Raw genomic sequence first — 23,170 nt, 5'->3', positions numbered from 1 at the left:
GTATGCCAGCTGTCTGTAGTGCCACGCTGGCTGCCAGGAAGCCCAGCGGGCGTCCACAGAGCCTGTCGGTCTGCAGAAATGTAGCTCGCCGTCTGAACCGTGTGTGCTTTAAGTACAGTGCAGGTACAAAACACACATACATATATACAGTACACACATGCTAAGCTAAGCTAAAGTAAGCTAAGCTAAGCTGCACTGACAAACCTGGGATGAAGAGGAGGACTTTAGCTCTGCCGTGTTTTAAATGACGTTACGTCGACATTCATTTCACCATTGATTTGTAATAAAGCAGCAGAGGCAGAGCCGGGCAGACGCTTCGCCTCCAGCTCTCTCTCCTCTCTCCTCTCTCCTCTCTGCTGCTACTGTGATGAGACACTTCTCATTTTAGGAGGAAAAAAAATCTCAAACTGCAGAGAAACATGTGATGTCTGCTCCTCCGCTGAAACAACAAGTTCCAAGACGAGACGCAGTCGTAATATAAAGGTTTGGTCACGTTTCAGGTCAACAAAATAACACAGTCTGCAGTCTCAGTGATGTTTTATTTATTTTTTTATATATATATTTTTTTTAAATATTTTTCCATCCACCCTGATCTGTGAGATCTGCCACCGACAGTGGAGCATACTGTTGCCAGTAGCAACCACTACTGCCCCAGTTGTATAGCAGATATAACAGATATCCTGTTGTTGAACGCAGCCTGTAACCAAACAAAAACCTGATTCATCTCTAAATACTGGATCATGATCTGTACAGACTGAGTTTTTCCGTCCCTCCCGACCAGACTCACCTTTACACAGCGTTGTGTCAGTGTTGTAACGCGACATTCTTAAGTAATTGATAAATCACAGTTGTGTTGGACAAACAGGAAAGGATTGATTGATGATCTCAATCAGCGTCTTTACAAACACAACAACACTGTCGAACTGAAAACGCTGACAACCGATATTTCATTAGAGTTTCACTCTGGTAAAAAAAACAAAAAAAAAACGTGATGATGGTGGAAACGCCTTTTAAATATCACCACGGTCCGCTGGCGCCGCGAGGGCAGGTCGGCCACTTCCATCCGTTTTACTTCTGCTCTCTCGGCGGAGGCGTTGTATTTAACGTCTTTAAATGAAAAGAAGGAACTTTGAATTTAATCAATTAAGCTCACGAGCACATAATCAGCCACACTAATTATAGTCTAATTAAATCATTTGAGGGGTCGTCACTAAATAATCAGAAATATCATCAGACAGATAAGAGAGTAGAACTTTAAAGTCTCTAAGAGAGGTGTATCTCTACTTTGTTTAAACATAATTAACAGGCTAAATATAATCTAAGATGTGATTGCACTGGGTTTCTGCTGCAGCGGCAGCAACTAGACGACTGTCACTGCTCAACATCTCCCACTGGAAAGTCCATAATTATCCAGAATATAAACTCATGAACTTTACTGGGTAAATTGATATGTAAGTTCAGCTGTATTTTAATGCATTGTTTAACTGTTACCCTTTTTTGGTTCTTAGGTTGCCTGTAACATCTGGCCAGGGACAACAGATGGAAATTAGCTTTACTGGCTAACTCTGGCTCACTTGCAGTTTCTTTTAAATTCTGTTGATCAGTGTTGCACTGTCCCTGTCAAATAAACCAATAAATTAAATTAGAGAAACAGAAACTGAAATCACTTAGATCCTGCAAAGTCTAAATTTTATAATAGAAATAGAAATACATTTGATTTGAAATAGTTTGAGACTTTAGGTGAAGTGTCCTGGACAAACACTGATGTTCTTGTTTGTGTTATGTGAGGTTTTTTTTGTTTTTGTTTTTTTGCACGTGAACTGCCAACGGACTGCAGATGTAATTTCCATTTCTGGTACAGTGCGTTAAATGATAACATTTATACTTAAAGCAACTACATATAACTTTCATTTTGTGTTGATTTTGGCGACCCCTGTGGACAAAAGTGGTAGGTTTCTCTTTGTGGTTCCGAAAATATAGCGATTCAATTTTGCTCGATTTTTACTGGCTAACATAGCAACAACAATTGAAAGCTAATTTATTGCCTCGTCAGGTGTGTACTGTCTCCTCCAGTCTTAAAGCCGTAAATCGTTCCATCCGGTGGACCGACTCGACCGCTGCCTCCCGAAGGTTGAAGAGTTATACTATTTAGAAACAGCTGATCTTCCCGCCGACGGCCTCATTGGCTGTTGTAGGTCAAACAGAGACATCAACAGAAACAAGAGATTTTTTCACATCCAGTTAAAAGTTCTTTGTAGTTGCTTTAATATTGTACATGGTCCCTTTACAAATAATAGATCTGGATCTGCACCAAAAAACTCTAGTTCATGAAAAAAAATGTGAGGAGACTCAACCCCACTCATTTCTCATGTGGTCAAAATTATGTGGAAACAGATTTCAGGACGCACACAGACGAATCCTGGACAGAAAATGTTTGTGATAATATAAAAATACATTTCTTGATGTGACAAACACACGGGAGTGGAAACAGCGCGAGGCCTCGGTGTTGGAGGTAACGAGCTCTGCCGCTCCTGGATGGGAAGAGCGAACTGTCCTCTGTGCCCAGATAGACCACACAGTCTGACAGACACCTGGGACACATCCCAGCATGCATCTGGCCCTCAGGGCCCCCGCGGCGAGCTGTCATTACCATATCAAAGGCCATTCGGGCGCCGTGTCTCGGCCAGAGAGAGAAAGAAGAGCCAGCACTTCAACAGCCTCTCGATTCAATTTTTCACATGGAGCCATTTGAATATCTATGGCAGGAGATGCAGATGGATGCACGAGGGTCCTACACACACACCAACACACACACACACACAAATACACACTCAGGTGCACTTTTGCGGTTGCACATAAAGGTACATAGTGTATGCACGTATGTATACAAGCTCATACTCGTGCCATTGTTCTCCTCCTCTATGATTTATTTCCCTCTTTGTGATGAAAATTACAGGTGGAACAGGGCGCCGCGGCAACAGACAACCTTGATCCAGCGTGTGTGTATGTGTGTGTGTGTGTGTGTGTGTGTGTGTGTGTGTCTCTCAGCTTCATGAATATTCTCATTCAAGTCCAGCTCTGTTTTCAGGCACCTGGGTAGGCAGCAAAACAACAATAAGGTGTCATTACGACTGATGCTATCACTCCGCTCTCCCCCACAAGCTCAGAAACCACAGACAAGAATACACTCTGAGTGAAATCGTTATGAAAGCCGCTCATTGTGGCTCAGTGGGCAGAGCAAGACAACAAACAACGCTGCCAGGGTGAGAGAAACTCTACTCAATAAGATCGCCTGCAATATTGTGAAATGAGGATGAACTCTGAAATCCAGATTATCTGTTGTGGAAACGGATTATGAGGAGATTACATTCCGTCACTATGCACTGGATAATGTGACAAAAGCGCAAATTGGACGGGGCGGGAGTTTTTTATCTGTTTGTTGCATGAAAAGATTAGTGAACAGTTGTGTTTAAACAAGTAAAACGGTTTCGGCTAAAGTTGAGCTTTCGCTGTTCGGCAAACCGGAGCGGCGCTGCCCAAGGTGAGGACGGGGCGACGGAGACGAGGTGAGGTTAAAATGAGGTGAGAATGTGTATATTCTGTATTTTAATGTGTGTTTATATGACTTTGAGATGACTTGAGTGTCACACTGGTCAAGGGTTGACTGTATATCGTTGTGTTGAAGGAGTGTCCACAGTGAACAAAGGCTTCTTAAAGGGATAGTTCAACATTTTGGCGAATTAGCCCATTGCCATAATCCCTATAGTCATAGCAGTAGGTTTGTTACCTTGATTTGTCGGTGCAAGCTGTTTTTAGAACGGCGGAGCAGAGCCGTGAGCTGCTCAGAGCTACGCTACGGAGGCTCATGGGATTCTTGGTTTCCCTCATCAAACTCATCAAATACACAATCCAACAACTCCAAAACGCTCTGGTGGACAAGTTGTGACCTGCACATTCACCACGCTATGAGATAATAACACAACGTTACCAGACAGAGTTGTTTTAGAGGGAAATTCATGCAAAACCGCTGATGTGCGTTCCCATTGGAGGCAGTTTTTCAGCAAGCAGTCTCTGCATTTCCCTCTAAAACAACTAGCGTAGCTCTGAGCAGCTCACAGCAAATGGGCCAATTTGCCAAAATGTTGAACTATCCCTTTAAGAATAAGGACTTAAAGCGACTGAAAAGTTGCAAGAATTGATTCCTCAGACAAGTTCTCATCTGTGAATTCAGCTGTAACTTCCCAGACGTTGTCAAGCCTGTGTAGATAAGTGTAGTTGTGAGTGTTCACGGTGGCCTGTACTCTCATGTGGTGACTTCTTTAAGCGGTGAAGGAAAGGCCGATCTCCTATGTGTGATTCCTTTCCTTTTCTTTTTTTTGTGTGTTTTGTTTCATTAGCTCCCTCCCACCTCTCTGCCTCCCTCTATTTGTGAAATCGCTCTCTCCGACAGGCAGATTGGATGCGCCTTGATTTGCGGTGAACAAAGTGAGCTGGTCAGGGTGGAGGGGAGGGGATTAGTGCCACTCCAGGACAATTATAATCTGGTCGCTGCCACGGCAACCTTATCTCCTACCTCCCTTCCCAACACACACACACATTCCCTTAATTGGACTCAAGTCTCGGTGAGCGAAACAACGGAGCTGAGTTTTCCGTGGCCTGGCCGGCGCTGTGTTCAAACGCGGAGCCACGTGAGGTAACGGCGGTCAGCCCAGAGGAAAATGAAGGAAGTCTGAAGTCATTTAACCAGCAGCAGCGTGTCGCACGGACCTTCATAAAGAACTGCAATGAGGACGTTTGAGATTTTAATGAAGGTCTGTAATCTATCAAAGCATGGAAACAAAAAAATAATAAAAAGCAACTTTATCTCCTAATTTAACCGAACACACCGCTGCGCACAAAATAGACTGTGTGTCATTTAGTGGCATTTCATTATTAGGTACGATCTAACGCAACAGCTTCGCCATGAATTCCTCCTTTAGTCAAACTGGTACATTTTCAGTTTTTGCTGACAAAATATCAAAAACATCTTTCAACATATTGTTAAACTATGTCACTAATACACATGTATAATTATGACCTTTCTGGAAGAGTCAACAAGATAAAGAAGAATCAGATTGTACTGATGACGGTTCAACTTTAACGTGTGGTCACAATCTCTCATTATAGATCATGTAACTAATAAAACAATATCACATATAAACAGTAATATTGTTGATGCTGTAGTCAACAGTTTATTTTCTTTGTTTATCAAACCACAGAAGCGAATACATGTTTTATTTTGCTGCTCATTCTGTAATTGGTGAGAATGAATCAACACAGTGCAACAGAACCGAGCTAATACCAGAGATAAGACCTGTATCACAACTGGATTATAGGAACCCAGTTGATAAACTGTTCCCTCATTCCCTCCGTGTCCCATCCACACTTGTTGTTTGTTCACGTACTGTACGTAAAACAACTTATCATTTCGTCTTCCTAAAAAGCGCCCCCTTGTGGTGACATATCCACAGCCTGTGGCCTCCCAAAGGAGAAGTTGGACGTAACAGGACTTGGTCAGACCATCAGAGGGAGCTCAGGTAAACCAGTGCATCTCAAAATGAGGTCTGAGGACAATCAGGGGTCCTGGGAGGTCCCCAGCAAAAAGGGGTAAATGATTATTCACTATAATTGCATTCATAAGTGGACAAAGTGTCAAAGGTTTGAAATCATTTCTGTAATAAAAAACTCTAAAAGCAAAAACCTCATCAGACGGGGGTCTGAGGTCAGTTTAGGGGCCTCAGCGTGGAAAAGGTTGGGAACCAGTAAAGTCCACCACTGTAGAGGAAATACAAAGAGATTATGAGTCATGTATCAACAACTATTAGTCCGTCATGTCGTCTTCTTTAACCATAGAGGGGGCTAAGCAATGCTTATTATTTGTACTCCATCAACACGTGATCAGTTGTCTTTTTCGTCATCTGACAACGTCACAGCGCTTTGACCAGATGTGAAAATGATCCATTGTTTCATTTTTCAGCTCGTAAGGTTCGCGTTTACACATGTTTGATTTCACTCTGGTCCAAACAGTAGATAGATTATCTTTGGTAGATCCGTGACTGTCTCGTTTCCATGACGACTGACTGGAAAAAGACGCGTGGCACGTCATGTTTACGTGACTCCAATTTGTTAAAAATCTCTGAGAGAAAAATAAAAATCTTTGAGAAATAACGCTACACTTTAACAATGGAGATACCAGGTAGTTGTTTTTTAGTTTTTAGTGCAGATTTTTGATATTATTTATTTAAATAGTATTTTTATTATTTATCTATTTTTGTGGTTGATTGAACAGCATTTCAAGAGTGTCTTTCTGTGAGACTCTGCTATAGCCTAGCTGGTTAAATATGTTACATAAATGTCTCATAATAAGACATGATAATGGTAATATTTTCAAATTTCCAGTCAACTCCTAATATTGATCATAAGGCCTTATGGAATAACACCTTCTAAATGCTACTACTCCATTAATGAATCTGTTCCCTATAGGTCCCTGCCATCAGTCATGGGTCAGGCCCCTGTCACAAAAAAACACGCTTGGGCACCGGTGGGCCACCCTATTACCGGGCTTAAAGGGATAGTTCAACATTTTGGCAAATTGCCATAATCCCTATAGCCATAGCAGTAGGTTTGTTACCTTTATTTGTCGGTGCAAGCTGTTTTTAGAACGGCGGAGCAGAGCCGTGAGCTGCTCAGAGCTACGCTACGGAGGCTCATGGAATTTCTTGGTTTCCCTCATCAAACTCATCAAATACACAATCCAACAACTCCACAACGCTCTGGTGGACAAGTTGTGACCTGCACATTCACCACACTATGAGATAATAACAGAACGTTACCAGACAGAGTTGTTTTAGAGGAAAATACAGAGACTGCTTGATGAAAAACTGCCCCTGAAGGCAACGCGCATCAGCGGATTTGCATGATGTTGAACTATCCCTTTAACAAGTCTTCTGGAGGAAACCCTGTACTGGTTAAAAGTTTCTGTCTGACCCTTCGAGGTCTATACAGGAGCGTGACTGCAATTTACAACAGAGTCTGAGAATATGAATTACAGATTAAAAGAAGCAGACAACACGAGGCAGACAGCTCAACAGTCTGCTGAGCGTTGTATTGACAGCTGGACTTGTCAATTGCTGTCAAATCCATGTCTTTGTCGAGTTTCTTTTTCTTTATTTCTTTGAGAAGCGAGTATCGAGCGGGCGTCGAGCAGATTTTTAAAACTAACATTGAATGAACTGTTTTCTAGAGCAGCAAACGTCTGTCAGACAAATTACATCCAGAGCTGTTTTCAGATATCTCACTAACTATCTAACACATCCTGCTCCCCCCCACAGGATTCATTCAAGTGTGTCCTTTATTTAGTAAATTGCCTGCACTTAAGAGTTTGGAAGGAAGATATCTCCACCAAACACATCACATCAATATGCTTACTGGGGCCTCCATGCATTCGCTGTCCTGAATTTCAAAGAACCAAAAAAAAAAAAAAAAAAAAAAAAGCTGCAATAAGAAAAAGCAAATTACTGCCTCAACTTCTCAGAAATGAAATGGCGATACGTGAGAAATTTAGGAGTGTGGTCACGAATCAGCAACAACGACCCACGGAGAAGGAGCAGCAGGAGACGGGCTGGTTTACTCGGAGACGAGCGGAGTGGACATGAAGCCGGCTGGAGGACGACACTCCACCCGAAACACTCAGTGAAGATATTTCGTGTGAATATATTGCTTTTATAAAACGGTTACCAATAATGACAATATGAAAGAGGGATACGCAATCAATTTCATGTAGTTTTATTCAACCAGAAATACATATTATCCAATAAAATAGCCTCACTGTGAAAAAACTAGTCCCACCTCTCCAGACGTTAGATCCTAGTTAGCTCTGAATCTCGTCTTTTCCTCCGCTTTTTTTTTCAGGTGAAAGTCACTGCTCAGTCCACTCTACCGTTGTTAACCCTCTGGAGGTGAAAGTTCACCTTAAACATGTGAATTCAACTACTTTAGTCCATTTTTGAATGTCATGGATATGACAACAACTTCCATTCATACCAGTCATACATGCCTGACGCGGAGTGATAGCCTACACTGTGATGAGGCTTTAGAATAGTAGCCGTGGTATATGCTCATTATAACATGGTTAACAACCAATCAGATTGCTGGATTTCACCTTTCCGTTTTATAATGTACGGCATACTGTGTTTTGCATGGAGCTTTATGACTGACATCAATCATACCAGAAGGAGTAAAGACAAGAAATGACAGAAGAGAGAAAAGACAGAACATATCAGAGGTGTGGAACCATTTCAGGTTGTGTTCACTGTAAAACTGAACTGTCAGATCATAACATATAACTCCTCTGAAAGCGTTCGGTCTGTGAGGCAACGTACCGCAAACATGTTCATGTCATGTGATCGCTGATTGAGGTCAACGCTTTTAAGAATGTAACTATAACTGTGGTTATTAGTGATGTCGGGTTAAAAACCTGAGTGGATACTGACGGCTCGTTATGATGTCACAACTTCAGCTCAAGCAAACAAAATAAAATGCTGCTGCGTTTATTTAATTAATGACATCACAATATCAGGTGGGTAGTCAGATTAGAGACTGGAGTCTACAACTGTCACAACAACTGAATGTTAATTTTCAATTTCTTGAGATGAAATGATAGAATACTCGATTACAAAAATAACAGAGAGCTGCTGCAAGGCGATGTAGCTTCAACAACTAAAACATACATATTTTCTGAGTTGGTACAGTACATTTAGATTATGCATTTATTTGTATCTCATTATTGTAAGGGGTCCTAATTATTATACTTCTTTCTACAATATTTTTTCATTTTTCATCTATATTGTCTCCTATCATGGGAGGTGACACTTGTCAGATGATGAAATTTGCATTACTCTTTATATCTTTTTCATCCCATTTATGGTATTTGTATGTACTTGCTTTTTATAGATGAGTTCACACCTGATGACAATCAAGAGTGAATCTGATGAAGCAACATGTGAAACGCGTTGTTCGCCCCTTCTGTTTTTACTTTTGATAATAAATCTTGAAGTTTTGTGAATTTTTGACTGTGATTTATCCTGCACATATTCTCTGTTCGCATTATTTTCTATTCTTTGCCATTTTATTTGAGTCTCTCTATTAGGTTTGTTCAATCATTCAATAAATGATCTCATTCCTTCGACAATTATCCAAATAAATACATCGCTCCACATTTGAGAATAATAATTGCTGTCATGTGACACAACACCAGTCAGTGATGATTAGCGGCTGTCAGAAATCCTTATTTACTGATCTGATCTGGTTACAGGAACATACTGACTCTGTGTTACATGATCGAATGAATGGATTTTTTTTCAAATCCTTTAAAATGAATCTGGGCGTTTCAAACTCCTTATATTGTGTAATTCCTACTTATTGTTGCACTTAGCATGCAGGATTGTCAGGTGAACAAATCCAAGCGACCCCCCGCCGTAATTTCTGTTCTGTTTTACCGTTCGACCGTTCTTCTCCTTATTGGTTTTCATGACGTGTCATTTTTCCCCATTACCTCGGCTGCTGCTGCTGCAACAACATCATTTCCCCACAGGGATCGATACATTTTCAGGTTATCTTGGTTTCTGATATACACGGCCGTCGATGAGAAGATGAGAATTCATTTGTCCGCCCGCCAAACGAAGCCAACACTCAACGCTGCTGCGACAAAACAAATCATCTCCTCTGCAGTCATGAGAAGCTAACTTTCTTTATTATTATTATATTATTATTATTTTTAAGATGTGATGTAGTATGCTAATACTCTTATTTTCCAGCGTATGATAAAAGTATAATAAACAGCGTACAACAGCGTACAGGCTGATGATGGATGTTGTGTTTCTGCTTCTCCTCTGGCAGCCTGTGATGGAGGGATTTCTCTCTCTCTCTCTCCCAACAGAGCTTCGATTGGCCATATTTTGCTCCTGTTTGCAGCCGAGGTATCGATCACCGTGATAGACCCTCCGTCCCGCCCTCCCAACTTCTCTTCTCTCCCTCATTCTCTCCGTTTCCCTCCTTCCTACCCCTACAACCCCCTGCATTTTTTTTTTCCCCAAGCCGTTTTCTCTCTCAGACCTCGCTGCCGCCACTTTGATAAGCATTGTGAATGGCGTGCCGTCATCGGTGCAGACTAACTCTTGAATCAATAGGCGAGTGCAGGCGCTCAGCAGCCTATTTGCCACAGAGATGGTGGAGAATAGCAATGCTGAGAGAGGAGAAGAAACGGCTGCAGCGAGACGGAGAGAAGCGGCGGCGGAGGAGTCAACGGCACAACGTTGGATGATGCTGAACACCATTAGTGTTAGGAATGTTCTACATACACTTAGTGGAAGAAAGAAAGAAAGAAAGAAAGAAAGAAAGAAAGAAAGAAAGAAAGAAAGAAAGAAAGAAAGAAAGAAAGAAAGAAAGAAAGAAAGAAAGAAAGAAAGAAAGAAAGAAAGAAAGAAAGGCATATGGTTTTTCAGTGAGGCTAAACATTTTCATCTACCATGAGTGAAAATACCCTTACGCCTAACTGCAATAAATGAAAATGTTAACAATACAACATCATATGGTTCAAGAAAAGTGTTTCTCCTCTGAACAAGACTCTGATCTTAGACACAGTCACTCAAATCTCATCAACCAACCAATCAGTGTTGGTGACCGATGCTCCTCCTGCTGAGCAGCAGCAGGTCACTGGTCACCAAACAACAGGTTACCAAAGTGTAGGAGCCATATTCCTCATTTTATATTTTTGCTTAACCACCACTTTTAATGTCTTATCACACAAACTATTAATTTCCTCTGTCTTTAGTACTTTATTGTACTATAGGCATATATGCCTTGGCATATACTGTATATGCCTATATATTAGAGATTAGAGGTAAAGAGAGATAAGAGAGGTAAAGATTAGTGATAACATATTAGAATTAATCCAGCTAAATTAACTTATACTGTAACTAATTGTATAGATTATAATGGATAGGGGGTGAGTTTCACTTCTTCCCACTCCTTTTCAGATAATGAAAAATCCAATTATTTTCATTTTCATGTGTTGTCTTTGTAAAGTATTTCTGTTATGTCTGTCCATTAATGTATTATTTCTTATTTCTTTTAACATGTCCGAAATAAACTGAAACTAACTGATTAACTAATTGTGGATTGTGGAAAATGGAAAATGGAATTAATTATATTTCATATGAATAATATTAATTGCAGACTTGTATACACCTGGGTGTACACCGCCTTTCTAATGTTTCCACCTCCCTTTACTATATATCCCTCCCAGTACTGAAGGTCCAGGTGTTTGTGTCCCAGGTCGACCGTATCTGGTGAATGAATCTCACCTGGGAACCTAAAGGCAAGATGGATTTGATTTATGAGTATGCCTTTTCTTGAGGAAAACCTTCCCAGACAAATGGAGATTGTGTATTAGACACCAGCATCAGAAATAAAAAAGACGTGCAGCACAACCTAGGGTTGTGGTCAAGACCACCTAGCCCGAGACCAAGATTCCTAGACAAGACCACTAGTACAAGCATCCATCTCTTCTCAGAGCTGAATGACCCAGCGATTGCACCAGCAACCTCTGGAGCATCTGGAGCGACGGCACCAGGACAAACCTGCTCTGTACCAATCCTTCTTCGTCTGCAGAGCCGATGACACATGGGAACGCTCTGTGCTTGAAGGTAAAATTGAAGGAAGATGCTACCAAGGCTCATGACACACGTTTTCTTTCTTTCTTTCTCAACTCTCCACATATTTTTGATTGTTCGTAGCATTGAGGCGATTCTCGTTACGTTTTCACAGATATCGGCGATGCAAGACTTTGTGTCATCAGTCACCTGACTCTTTGATTTTAAACTGTAAAAACTTTACTCACGTCGGTGACTCCGGCCTCCAGGATGCTGAGCTTGGTCTCCTTCTCCAGAGCCGCTTTCTGCTGAACTGCAGTGAACGAAAGAACACAGAGAGAGAGAAAACCATCATCAATGAGCTGAAAACCAGATTATTTAAAGATCCTTCAGAAAATAATATCAGACAGTTTCTCGGCCTGTATCTAGAGGAACAGACGCAGGAAGCTCAGCTGTTATACGAGGCTGAATCAGGTCAGTTATGAAGCAAACAAACAACGATTTACAGAACAGAACAAAACAAAAACGTGACGACTGAAAGGCTGAGCAACAACTTCTCCTCTTCAGCGTCTCGTATGATGCGGTTTGAACTGGATGAAAGTTTAAAATTTGATTAATCCCCAGTGCTCAGTATGCAACCATGTGTGTACAGTAGCTTCCATTAATCAATGGCACAAATTCCACCAAACCAGCATTTAAACTCTGCGCTCGACTGATCCACAGTGAATCGATGTCGCCTCCCTCTTCCTGAGCTTTAAACACACAGAGTACTGTGTATACACCAGGACCAGGACCAGGACCAGGACCAGGACCAGGACCAGGACCAGGACCAGGACCAGGACCAGGACCAGGACCAAGACCAGGACCAGGACCAGAAGCATGATGAGCCAGATGACGGGGAAAAAGAGTGTCAGAGTGTGAATTACTCAGGGAAACACCTCCACAACTGTGTTTTTACATAAAGGGATAGTTCACCCAAAATTCAAATTTCACTCATTATCTACTCACCATCATGTCGACTAAGAGCTGTGAGAATTTTCAGAGTCCTCCGTTCCTTCTCTGAGTTACAGGGGGGTCCGCGCAGCAGTATTTGTCCATATAATGGTTGTGAATGGATACCAACTTTTCTTCGTCCATAAAGACACACCAAAAAACATCCAAATACCTTGATACTGCTCGTCTGTAATGTCCCTCTGGTATTGAAGCCCCAACATGAGAAATTGTTCAAAAAAAAATTAAACAAGTCTATATTTTAAGTTTGTTTGTAGCGGAAGCTCCCAGTGTCTTGGTTCACTGCTCTTCCTGTGTCAGTGCAAATCACCGGCGGAACAATTTCTCATGTCGGGGCTTCAATACAATAGGGACATTACAGACGAGCAGTATGGAGGTATTTGGATGTTTTTTGGTGTGTCTTTTTGGATGAAGAAAAGTGGTATCCATTCACAACCATTATATGGACAAATACAAAATGGCTGACCCCCCCGTAACTCAGAGAAGAAACGGATGACTCTGAAAATTCTCACAGCTCTTAGTCGACATGAGGGTGAGTAGATAATGAATTTGAATTTTGGGTGAACTATCCCTTTAATATTATTCTCATTAGCCTCATCTGCTGAAAACAATTGGAATTGGAAAATATATTATTTCATTTTTAAATGTTTGAAGACCTGATTGTCACTAACTTGTCATGCAAAAGAGCTAAAAACTAAAGACTAAGTTAGTCACCACTGTCATATTGACAATTAAGGTTTATTGATTGATTTCCATCTCAACTAGTGTAAATTCTCAAATACAAGCCCAGCCCACACTTTTATTTGCTTTAATTGCTGAACTGGGAGAGGCTTTTATTTAACTCTGAACAAATCTTATGCTCAGCAGAGATGGAAACTACAATACTGTCACATCGTTTTTATTGTTTCTGTTTAAAAGAGTAGGAATAGAAAGTAAGGGCCGGATCTAGAGCAGCATTTATTCTGAAGAAGTTGATCGTGTGTTAATTTTCAGGCCCGTTGAGAACACTAGCAGCAGTTTAGAAACTTCAAAAGGTTTTATACAGGCTGAAATGAGTGAGTTTCTAGATTCAGTAAATGTTCTTTTGTGAAGCTTTTGGTAAAAGTTCAGCAAGGACGAGAGTTTCTCACACACTTTCACCCACACTTAACATTTCTAAATCCACCTGACTCTTAGTCTAATGACCTTTGAATAGAGGTGCGACTTCACTTTGGGTTTTAGCAGAGTAGCAGAGTAGCAGACGTAGCGGTGGAGGTGGAGGTGGAGGTGGAGGTTGCCGTGGCGTCACATGAGCGCCTCCCACACACATATGTTTTGTTTTTTTTTGCTAAATTAGGCCAGCAACACCTCCACAGGGCTCGACAATAAACGCTGCACTTCCACTAAACCAAATGAGCTATTACTGTAGCATATGTTCACTTTATGAAATATGAATTTTTAACCTGACCCGCCGCCGCCAGGCAAATATTACAAGAAATTTACACACAAATAGAATTAAACCCTGCACAGAACTCCCTTTTTTCATCACCTTAAAGGAGAAACTAATGGAGGCCTACAATAAAAATTCATGGCAGAGCACATATTAAAGCCAGAACAAAATGTTATGAAATTTAAAAAAAAAGAAAAAAAAGGCGACATAATTACATCCACTTTGCTTTGCATCTGAATACACCGGCGTGGAGACGGAGAGAGTGAGTCTCCTTTTGTTGACGGATGAAGAATATGCAAATAGCGAGCCTTGACTCTGCTGAAGTCCTCCTAATTCACCAAAAGCCCTTATAATTAGTCTTTCACTCTGTCAGACCTTAATTCACCTGTCACTGTATGCCGCGTTGATCATTAAAAACCATTGTTGAAATGACACAACGCACCACGAAGAAAACCGTGTCATTCACCAACAAGAGAAGTAACTCTCTGTTTGAGCTCCAAAACAAAACAGCAACACTCAAAGGCTTCGTACTTTATTTAAAGCATTTCTATCTGATTATTATATATCTCTCAGCTTCTCTCTGGAGCTCTAGTGACAACAGGTCCGTGTCAGCCAATCAGAAGAGAGGAGGACACTCTGAGCCTCTCTTCTGATTGGCTGACTGTTTTCTAAAGTCAAACAATAAAAAATACAGCAGATTTCAGAATAAAACACTCAGAGAAACCAAATCCTGCAAAGTTTTTGTTGGATGGATGGTGGGTCCAGGTCGTGGTGGTGGGCGGGGCTTTGTTGTGACATCACAAAGTGACAGGAAGTCCTGACGGCTGGTTTTAAGGCTCAGTTTCTGAATACAGGCTGTGGGCATTTCTCTGTGGACTGAGGCTTTGATACTTTCACACCACTATATCCACCACTTTCAGGAGAACAACGCTGGGTGTCGCCATGACACTCCATTCATTACATTTTAGATTAGCTGGGCTAACCGTTAGCTGGTAGCCTTTAGCAGTGTCTTAAATAACTCAATAAACGGCCCATGAAAAAAATATTTTTTCCAGCGGATATCCTACTTACAACATGACTGAGCTAGCTGGAGTAGTTTCATGTCGTGTCCGACAATGGGAGGCTTTTGACAGCTGACGCCCTGATGTTAGTTTGCTGCTGCTGTTAACTGTCAGCAGCAGCAAAGCTAACAACTACAATAACCATGACTAATTACAAAAACGTGTGCACAGAAATAGTAATGTTTGTTCAATAATTCGTTATATAGACTAAACAAACATCAGATTAGTCAAAACGGTTTTGGCAGCCCGGAGCCCCCACATTTGGTACCTACACTGGTGGCTAACGCTACCTGTTAGAATGCTACTACGGGGTGAAACGGAAGTTGAAAACCGACTTCCGTTGTTGTGTGACGCAATGGATCATGGGAAAATAAAGTGGTGGATAGAACCAAGAGCTGCTTTATAATCACACTACACATGGACATCTACCTTTATACTGTATGGAGCTTTAACACAAACATCTACCTTTAAACTGTATGGAGCTTTAACACAAACATCTACCTTTAAACTGTATGGAGCTTTACTGTAATACAAACATCTACCTTTAAACAATGTGTGTACATCAACCACATCGTGTGCTGTTTTTTAAATGTGTTTTTGTGTTATCTAAATGTTCAGACAGACAGAGCCAGGTTGCTCACGCTGCGATGAAGCCACAGTGAAGAGTTCCTGTACTGTCGGGGCCGCCTGGTCGTGGTCCAGGCCTCAGACAGAGATGTATGAACACCTTGCCGGCACCACTCGGCGACAGCCAAGTGGGCTGACACGTCTTAATAGTGCTGTCAGCGGGCAGCGACTGCAGCCTCAGCTCCCTCCACTGAGAAATAGAGGCTGAAGTGGCTGAATTGGTTTGTCAGTCGCCGTCGCCTCTTCATACTACAGCGACTGAACCGACTTCTGCTTCTGTGTTAACACCGTGTCTGACGGAGGCGTCTGCTGCCTCCTGTTCCCTCGGACCCCCTCGCTGACGTCTCAGGTGTTCTCTGTCGCTGCTCAGAGAGGCTCGGCCCACACAGCGCAGGTGATCCTTCATTTGTAAACACCAGGGATTGGTTTATTATTACCTACGGACACATGACTGTAAAGGCTGCAGCCACATGGCTCCTTATTACATCACTTCCTGCTGGGTGCTTGATGTTGATGACACCATGTCAGATCACTGTACAGCAGCTCTTAAAGGTAGCAAATTTGCCTATTGCCATAATCCCTATAGTCTTAGCAGTAGGTTCATTACCTTTAATTGTTGTTGCAAGCTGTTTTTAGAACAGCGGAGCAGAGACGTGAGCTGCACGGTATTTCCACGTTTCCCTTATCAAACTCATCAAATACACAATCCAACAACTCCAAAACGCTCTGGTGGACAAGTTGTGACCTGCACATTCACCACGCTATGAGATAATAACGTATAATTATGTAACATTACACAACACATGAAGCAAATACTCAGAACTATTTTAACTTTTGAAGTCACTCCGCCCAGCAGCCGTGTCTGGGATGTCGTTTCGGTCACGTTTTTACCTCTAAAACAACTCTGTCTGGTAACGTTCAGGGGCCTCATTTATCAAAGAGCGTGTAAAAGTCCTCTTAAATTTTCAGTACGACGGAAAGGCAAAATGTGCGTACGACCAAAAAATATACACTCTTTTCAGATCTATCAAACTCCGCGTACACACGGCTGCACGGTATTTCCCTTGATAGATCACACCGGACCTGAGAAAAGCGTGGATGAGAACACGCCTCATACCCAGCCCCCTAAACGGCCCCACGCAGCCATATGTGGTCAATGCAAATCAGTTACGTGCATATTAAGTAGCCATGTGCACTCTGGAAACGTGTTGAATGACGTCAGTGGAAGACGGTGAAGACAACAGACGGACGGAGAGCGGAGAAAGAAGCGGAATTTCTCTGAAAGCGAGATACACGGTAACACGGCAATATCAGTCAGAAACATCATCTTGCATTGAAAGGCTTCAATAAAAACAAAAAACTCCCAAATCTAAATGAAACAGAACAGAAAGAAGAAGAATCATATTTATTCTGCCCCTTATTTTAGATTATGTCATAATAATTTAAAGCAGGGTTTCCACTGCCAGTCAGTACTTTGCACCCCTTTCCACTAACCCCCAACTTCCGTTCACTGGACGACTTTGATTTTCATTTGTGCATAGCTATATATAAAAAAAACAAAAAAACATTGAAGTCCACCAGTCTGTGACTTTTCCTAAAATGATGTTGGGCAGCACCCAGTTTTGTTAAATACAATAAATATTATTCACACAAAAAATATCGATCATGTTTTCTCATTTGCTTTGATTTGCTCCGACATTATTGGGCTTGCTGCTTGCTTGTGTGTGTCCAGTCTGGCTACGTAACACACGCACATCGCAGAAATTATTTTCCAGACTGGACAGACGGGTTGTGGAAGAGCTGTAGCCTACATGCAAGGGAAAAATATCAATATGATATCAAAAGAAAACGAAATTCGTTTTATAAAGCCAGTATTTAGGAGCAAACTAGTGTAAATGCACAGGGGAAAAATCTGAGTCGCTGTGCTTTTCATGTAAAGTGCCGACGTCAACACGTGTGCGGTGGTGGTGGTGGTGGTGGTGGTGGTGGTGGGGGGGGGGGGGTCATCATCACCACCACTTGCTACTTCAAACAGTGTCCGCGCTCCTCTCTCCCTCTCATACTGCAGTTCTCTGACTCTGCAGCGGTGTCGCCAATTCCTCTTGTTCTTCAAAAAGCGTGTAAATGCCGGTACGCCATGGTCGGACTGGTCGTAAATTTTTGCTCTTACTCCCGACAAGTTTTGGTTTGATAGATCCCAAATTAGGCGGAGAAAAGTGCGTACGCACAAAATGGGGGAAAGAGCGTGTAAAAAAGCGTGTATCCACAATGATAAATGAGGCCCCAGTTATTATCTCATAGCGTGGTGAATGTGCAGGTCACAACTTGTCCACCAGAGCGTTTTGGAGTTGTTGGATTGTGTATTTGATGAGTAAATACCGCTCACGTCTCTGCCCCACTGATCTAAAAACATCTTGCACCAACAACTAAAGGTAATGAACCAACTCCTAAGATTATAGGGATTATATCAAAATTGCCAAAATGTTGAAATATCCCTTTAATGCTTCAACATATTTCTTTATAAATGTGCTTTTACTGGGCTTTAGGTTTGAATTTTACTCCTTTTGTCTTAATCTGTTCTATTTACTTTGTAACTGTTTTGAAAAGTGCTACATAAAAAAATGTATTATGATTATTATAATTATGATCATTATGTGGTGCAGAGAAGATTCATTTCAACTCAGGTTTCGTGCTCTGTCTTCTTGCTGGTCGTCCGGTGGCTGATGCACCATCATTTGTGTCACATTTAGTCAATTTTCTGTCAGCGAATCCACCGACTGCACTGAAATCAAGAGATTTCCATAAAAAAACATCAAAAACCAACGGTGTGATGTCGCTGTTTGTCTGTGTCTATGTGTTTGTGTGTTTCTGTATGTGTGTATGTGTGTTTCTGTATGTGTTTCTGTATGTGTGTGTGCGCTCTCTGTCTGAGGCAGTAATTACTGTAACAACACTGCAGTGCAGCGCTACCTGAGAAACCTGCCAGTAGGCTGATCACATTTCACCACTGCTTGTGCATCGCCACGGAAACAACTCACAACCACATAACCACCACCGATCATTTGATTTGATTTCTTTTGTCTTAACGTGAAGCGGAAAACTGATGTGACACCAGTCTCATCTGTTTATTCCTTTGTCAGACATCCCATCCTGAAAGCTTCATTTTGGGAGCGACAATGAGGAGGAGGATGAAGAGGAAGAGGAGGTGAATTGTTGAGAAGTGAGTTCTGCAGGTGGGAGCCAGAAGCCCTGTCCTCCCCAGAGTAAATAATACATTATTGCAGCTTTTCATTTTACAGATAAAATCAGTTTTATTTGTTTCAATCTGATGCTGCCAGACTTTTTTTGTTGCTGCCATTTTCTTCTTCTCTTCAAACTGTGGCCGTTGTCACTGACTCTGAATGAAACGCTGTAGCCGTGACAACGCAGTAAAGTGTTTTAAAAGATTAATTAGGTTGAAACGAAGCTCGGGCAGCGACGGTGAACGCCGGGCACCAAACTCAACCGAACAACTGAAGACTTCGCTGCCTAAAGTGTCTCTGGTAATTGGTGAGGCAAAAACCTATTTGGGTTGCATGTGCAGGGAAACACACACACACACACACACACACACACACACACACACACACACACACACACACACATACTTGTAAATCTATCTTTGTGAGGACATGTCATTGACATAATGTGTTCCCTAGCCCCTTACCCTAACCTTAACCATCCAAAACAAATGCCTAAACTTAACCGTTACTCTAAACCTAATTTAAACCTAATTATAACCTAACGTCTTAACCATAGACTGTAAAAAGAATGGACGTAGCGTCCGTGACGTCACCCATTGGTTTGGGGGAGTCTGTTTTGTGCCGCTACTACGGGGGTTTGAGCCGCGCCATGTTGGATTCTACTTGCCATATTTGGAGCGGTGCGGCCGTTGGCCGGCCGAGAGCCCGCCCACTGGCCTCGTAGCAGCGGTCGCCGGACCTGTCACTCAACGGTTCTGCGCCCTAATTGGCCAGAACTTTAAACCTAATAACAGTAAAACGGTAGAGTTTAAAAAAAATTCACCCCCCTCAGAGTGTGTGCGGGGGTAGAAACTATCGGTTGAGACCAAACAAATGAAATGTACCAGGCTGTAAATATGTTTTTTAAAGCTGTAAAATCGGCTATTTTAACATGGGGCTCAATTGGAGTTGCTCCCTTCTGGAGCCAGCCCCCAGCGACAGCCGAGGGGATTGCAGCTTTTTGAACGCGGAAGTGAGCTTCACTTCTCAGACCGACAACTGCCCCCTTGGTCTTAACCCTCAAAAAGCCCTTTGAAAAAGTGAGGACCGGCCAAAATGTCCTCACTTCCCAAAAATGTCCTCACTCTGTTGGTTAAAAACTTGTTCCGGTCCTCACAACGTAGCATGTACAAGAACACACACACACACACACACACACCTGGATAGACATGTTTAATTCCTGATCCAGAATCAGAGTAAAGAGCCTGATCCTCCCAAACACAAACAGACATGAAAGAAACGTCGACATGATTTTCATTGGGAGCGAATCAGGAAAAACTCGGGCGCTTGTCTGGTTTGTTTCCCCCCGGAGTGAGTTGCCGTGCGGCCAGCGAGCCGGCCAGCGAGCCGGTGAGCGTGGCTACATCACAGGCGCCGAGCTCCCTCTCTAATTAGCCGACAAGTCTTTGGACCTCCCAACACTCTCTCTCTCCTCCATGTGTAGCCAAGAGCGGTCCGGCCCGGCCGCCCGCTGCCCGCTGCCCGGCCGCCGCTCTCCTCTCCTCTCCTGCAGACTGACTGCAAATGAGTCCAAGTCGGAGGAGACGAGGCGGCTCGTTTGTACCCCGGCGAGTTTTCTCTCCAAAACCCAAATTGGATCCATTTTTAAGACTCTGCGATGGGCCGGGGTGTCGTGATCAGAGCGACTGGCGACTTCTCCTCTCAGCCTGGTGTGAAAATAAGCCGTAATGTGACAAAATGGGAATGAAGCAGCCTGAGAGCGAGCGTGAGGGGAAATGATCCATACTCTGATTATTATTCTATTTTTCTTTTTCTTTTTTTTCCCATTTCCAGAATATTCCATCTTGTGTTGTACCTCTCAGATACATCTGAACCACTGGGGGGGAGAAATCAGGCCTGAAGGAAGTAACGAGCACCAAATCTCATTTCTGCAAAAAAAAAAAAAAAAAAAAGGGGCCCCTTTTATTTTCCCTCCAAAACACACAGAGGCGCTTCATTTGTCACCCGGCTTCGCCCCTGTCCTGAATTTTGCTTTATGTTAACTCAATGTATCTGAGGCGCCTAGAGGGAAACGCAGCGAGCGCCGGGGATTCAGAAATGCTTCATTTTTCACCACTGACAAAAGGGAAAGGCCCGGGCCGGCTCCTCCATCCAGTCCCCCGGACCAACAGAATAGATGCTTTTGCAGCAACGAGAGGTCGTTATTTCAGCCACTAACCCCCAACCCCCCCCCACAACGTCCATACCTCTCACTCAACCTCCCGGGTACATTTCAGGAGTCGTATAATGAGAAGAAAACAACAGCCATCCTTCAAAAAGCATGGAGGCAGCGAGAGCGGCGTGGTGCGGTGCGGCGCCATCGCTGCGGTGACACAGTACAGGGATGTAATCGCATTAGGTGGATCATGAGAGCGATGATCCCTGAGCAAATTAAAATATATCGCTGGTTGGGTTTTTTTCACAGCAAGACCTGGTCCAGTGCCCCAAAGCATCACTGAACGTCAATGATACAAATAATAGAAAAAATATACAGGTGCAACTTCTCAACAAAAGGAAACAGAAGTACTTTGTGGTTAAAAAGTGGAAAATATTCTTCATATCTAATAAATGTGCATCACATAAACATGAAAACCTGCTGCTGTGTCACGCTGGGCGCCTTAAAGTTTTATACTCCATCATTTTAATCAGTTTCATCACATTTAGTCAATTAAAAGCTGTGATTGATACACAGAGCGTTGATGAACACTGACTCATGTTTCTCAAACCTGACGCCTCATTTTAACCTAACTCTTCGGTGTTCGGGTCACCACTGGCCCTGTTTTCATGTTTTAAACGCATAAAAGTACCACATAGATTTGTTTATGGCATCAAGGCTTTTTGACTTTGTCAGGAACCTCCATTTAAACTAAATAAAACAGTTTTTTTCTCACAAATTTCTAAAATGCTCTGGTTAAAATTATGACATTTGTGTTGTTAGGGTCAATTTTGACTTGGTTATTACGACAATAATTAGAGTTAAAACTGAAATTATAAGTACAAAACCAACCTTTTCACAGAAAGGGAAGCCTAACAATGTAACCAAGAGATGAGAAACAAATGGGATGATGAATAATTGTTTTTACTGTGTTTTAAAGGTGATTTAAGACTCGGGTCAAAACCGATGGTAGCAGAAAGCTACAAGAGGAAGGTTAGATTAAAGTCAAGGGGTATACTGACAAAAAAGGCCCAGCGGTCCACACCAGAAAATATTAAAACCAATATTTTCATGGATAAGGAAGACTAACGATGTAACCAACAGAAGAAAAACTAATTGGATAAAAAGAAAGGTGACACAAGACGAAGGTAAAGCGATAAAAGACAAAAAAAAAAGGAGCCGGTTTTCGAAAACTACAGACACATCCGAGCCGTTGTAAATGAACTCTTCATCTCGTCGTCGACGTCACGAGTCGTAAACACCGGTGTCAGAAGAGATTTGCCCGTCGTTTTTTCAAAAGCGTCTTAATTAGATATGGTTTCACTCTCACTTGCATTAATTTGATTCCTCATATCAACTTTTCAGGCTTCAATCTGTTCCTCATTGATGTGCCTCCCTCCCTCCCTCCTTGGGTGTTATTGCCTGCAGTAATATAGTAGCAGTATGAACCAGTAGCAGTGGCTTGGGTTGTGTGTGGGTGTGTGGGTGAGGGAGGGAGGGAGGGGTGGGGCTGGGGAGGGAAGGGAAGGGGTCCATGAAGACAATGCCATGTGTAATTAAATTCAAAAGCAGGGGGCCGAAATGGCATCCAGGGCCACCTGGGGGACGAGAGATCATTAAGGAGAGGAGAGAGAGAGAGAAGAGGGGGAGAGAGGGTGACAGACAGAGGAGGGGGGGGGGGGCAAAGTGATGGCTGGGAGAAGGGGACAGAAAAAGAAGGGGTGAGAAAGGAGGAGGAGGAGGAGGAGGAGGGGGGAGAGAAAGGAGAATAAAACAAAAGACAGGGCGGAAGAAAGAGAGAGATTCAAAATAAAAAGTGAATGAATTGATCCAGTATCAACATGTTAACTCAGGCAGGAAGTCAGCTCTGTGTCGCTGTGTCGCTGAGATTAGGTAAAAGTTCAGGTTCAGACTGA

General features: G+C 42.5%; 1 protein-coding gene across 1 annotated transcript in view; it reads right to left on the bottom strand.

Moving 5' to 3' along the window:
• Positions 1-23,170, bottom strand: part of LOC146969945 (receptor-type tyrosine-protein phosphatase N2-like) — a 261,873-nt gene that overhangs the window by 100,525 nt on the left and 138,178 nt on the right. The window contains exon 12 of the mRNA XM_085805467.1: positions 11,939-12,003. Coding sequence (XP_085661593.1) covers positions 11,939-12,003 — 65 coding nt within the window. The remainder of the gene's footprint in view (positions 1-11,938; positions 12,004-23,170) is intronic.

The sequence above is a fragment of the Trachurus japonicus genome, chromosome 17 (genome assembly GCF_045865225.1).
Source record: "Trachurus japonicus isolate A0001 chromosome 17, Traja_1.0".
NCBI lineage: Eukaryota > Metazoa > Chordata > Actinopteri > Carangiformes > Carangidae > Trachurus > Trachurus japonicus.
The sequence above is the reverse complement of the archived record's forward strand: the minus strand, read 5'-3'. Positions and strand labels throughout refer to the sequence as shown.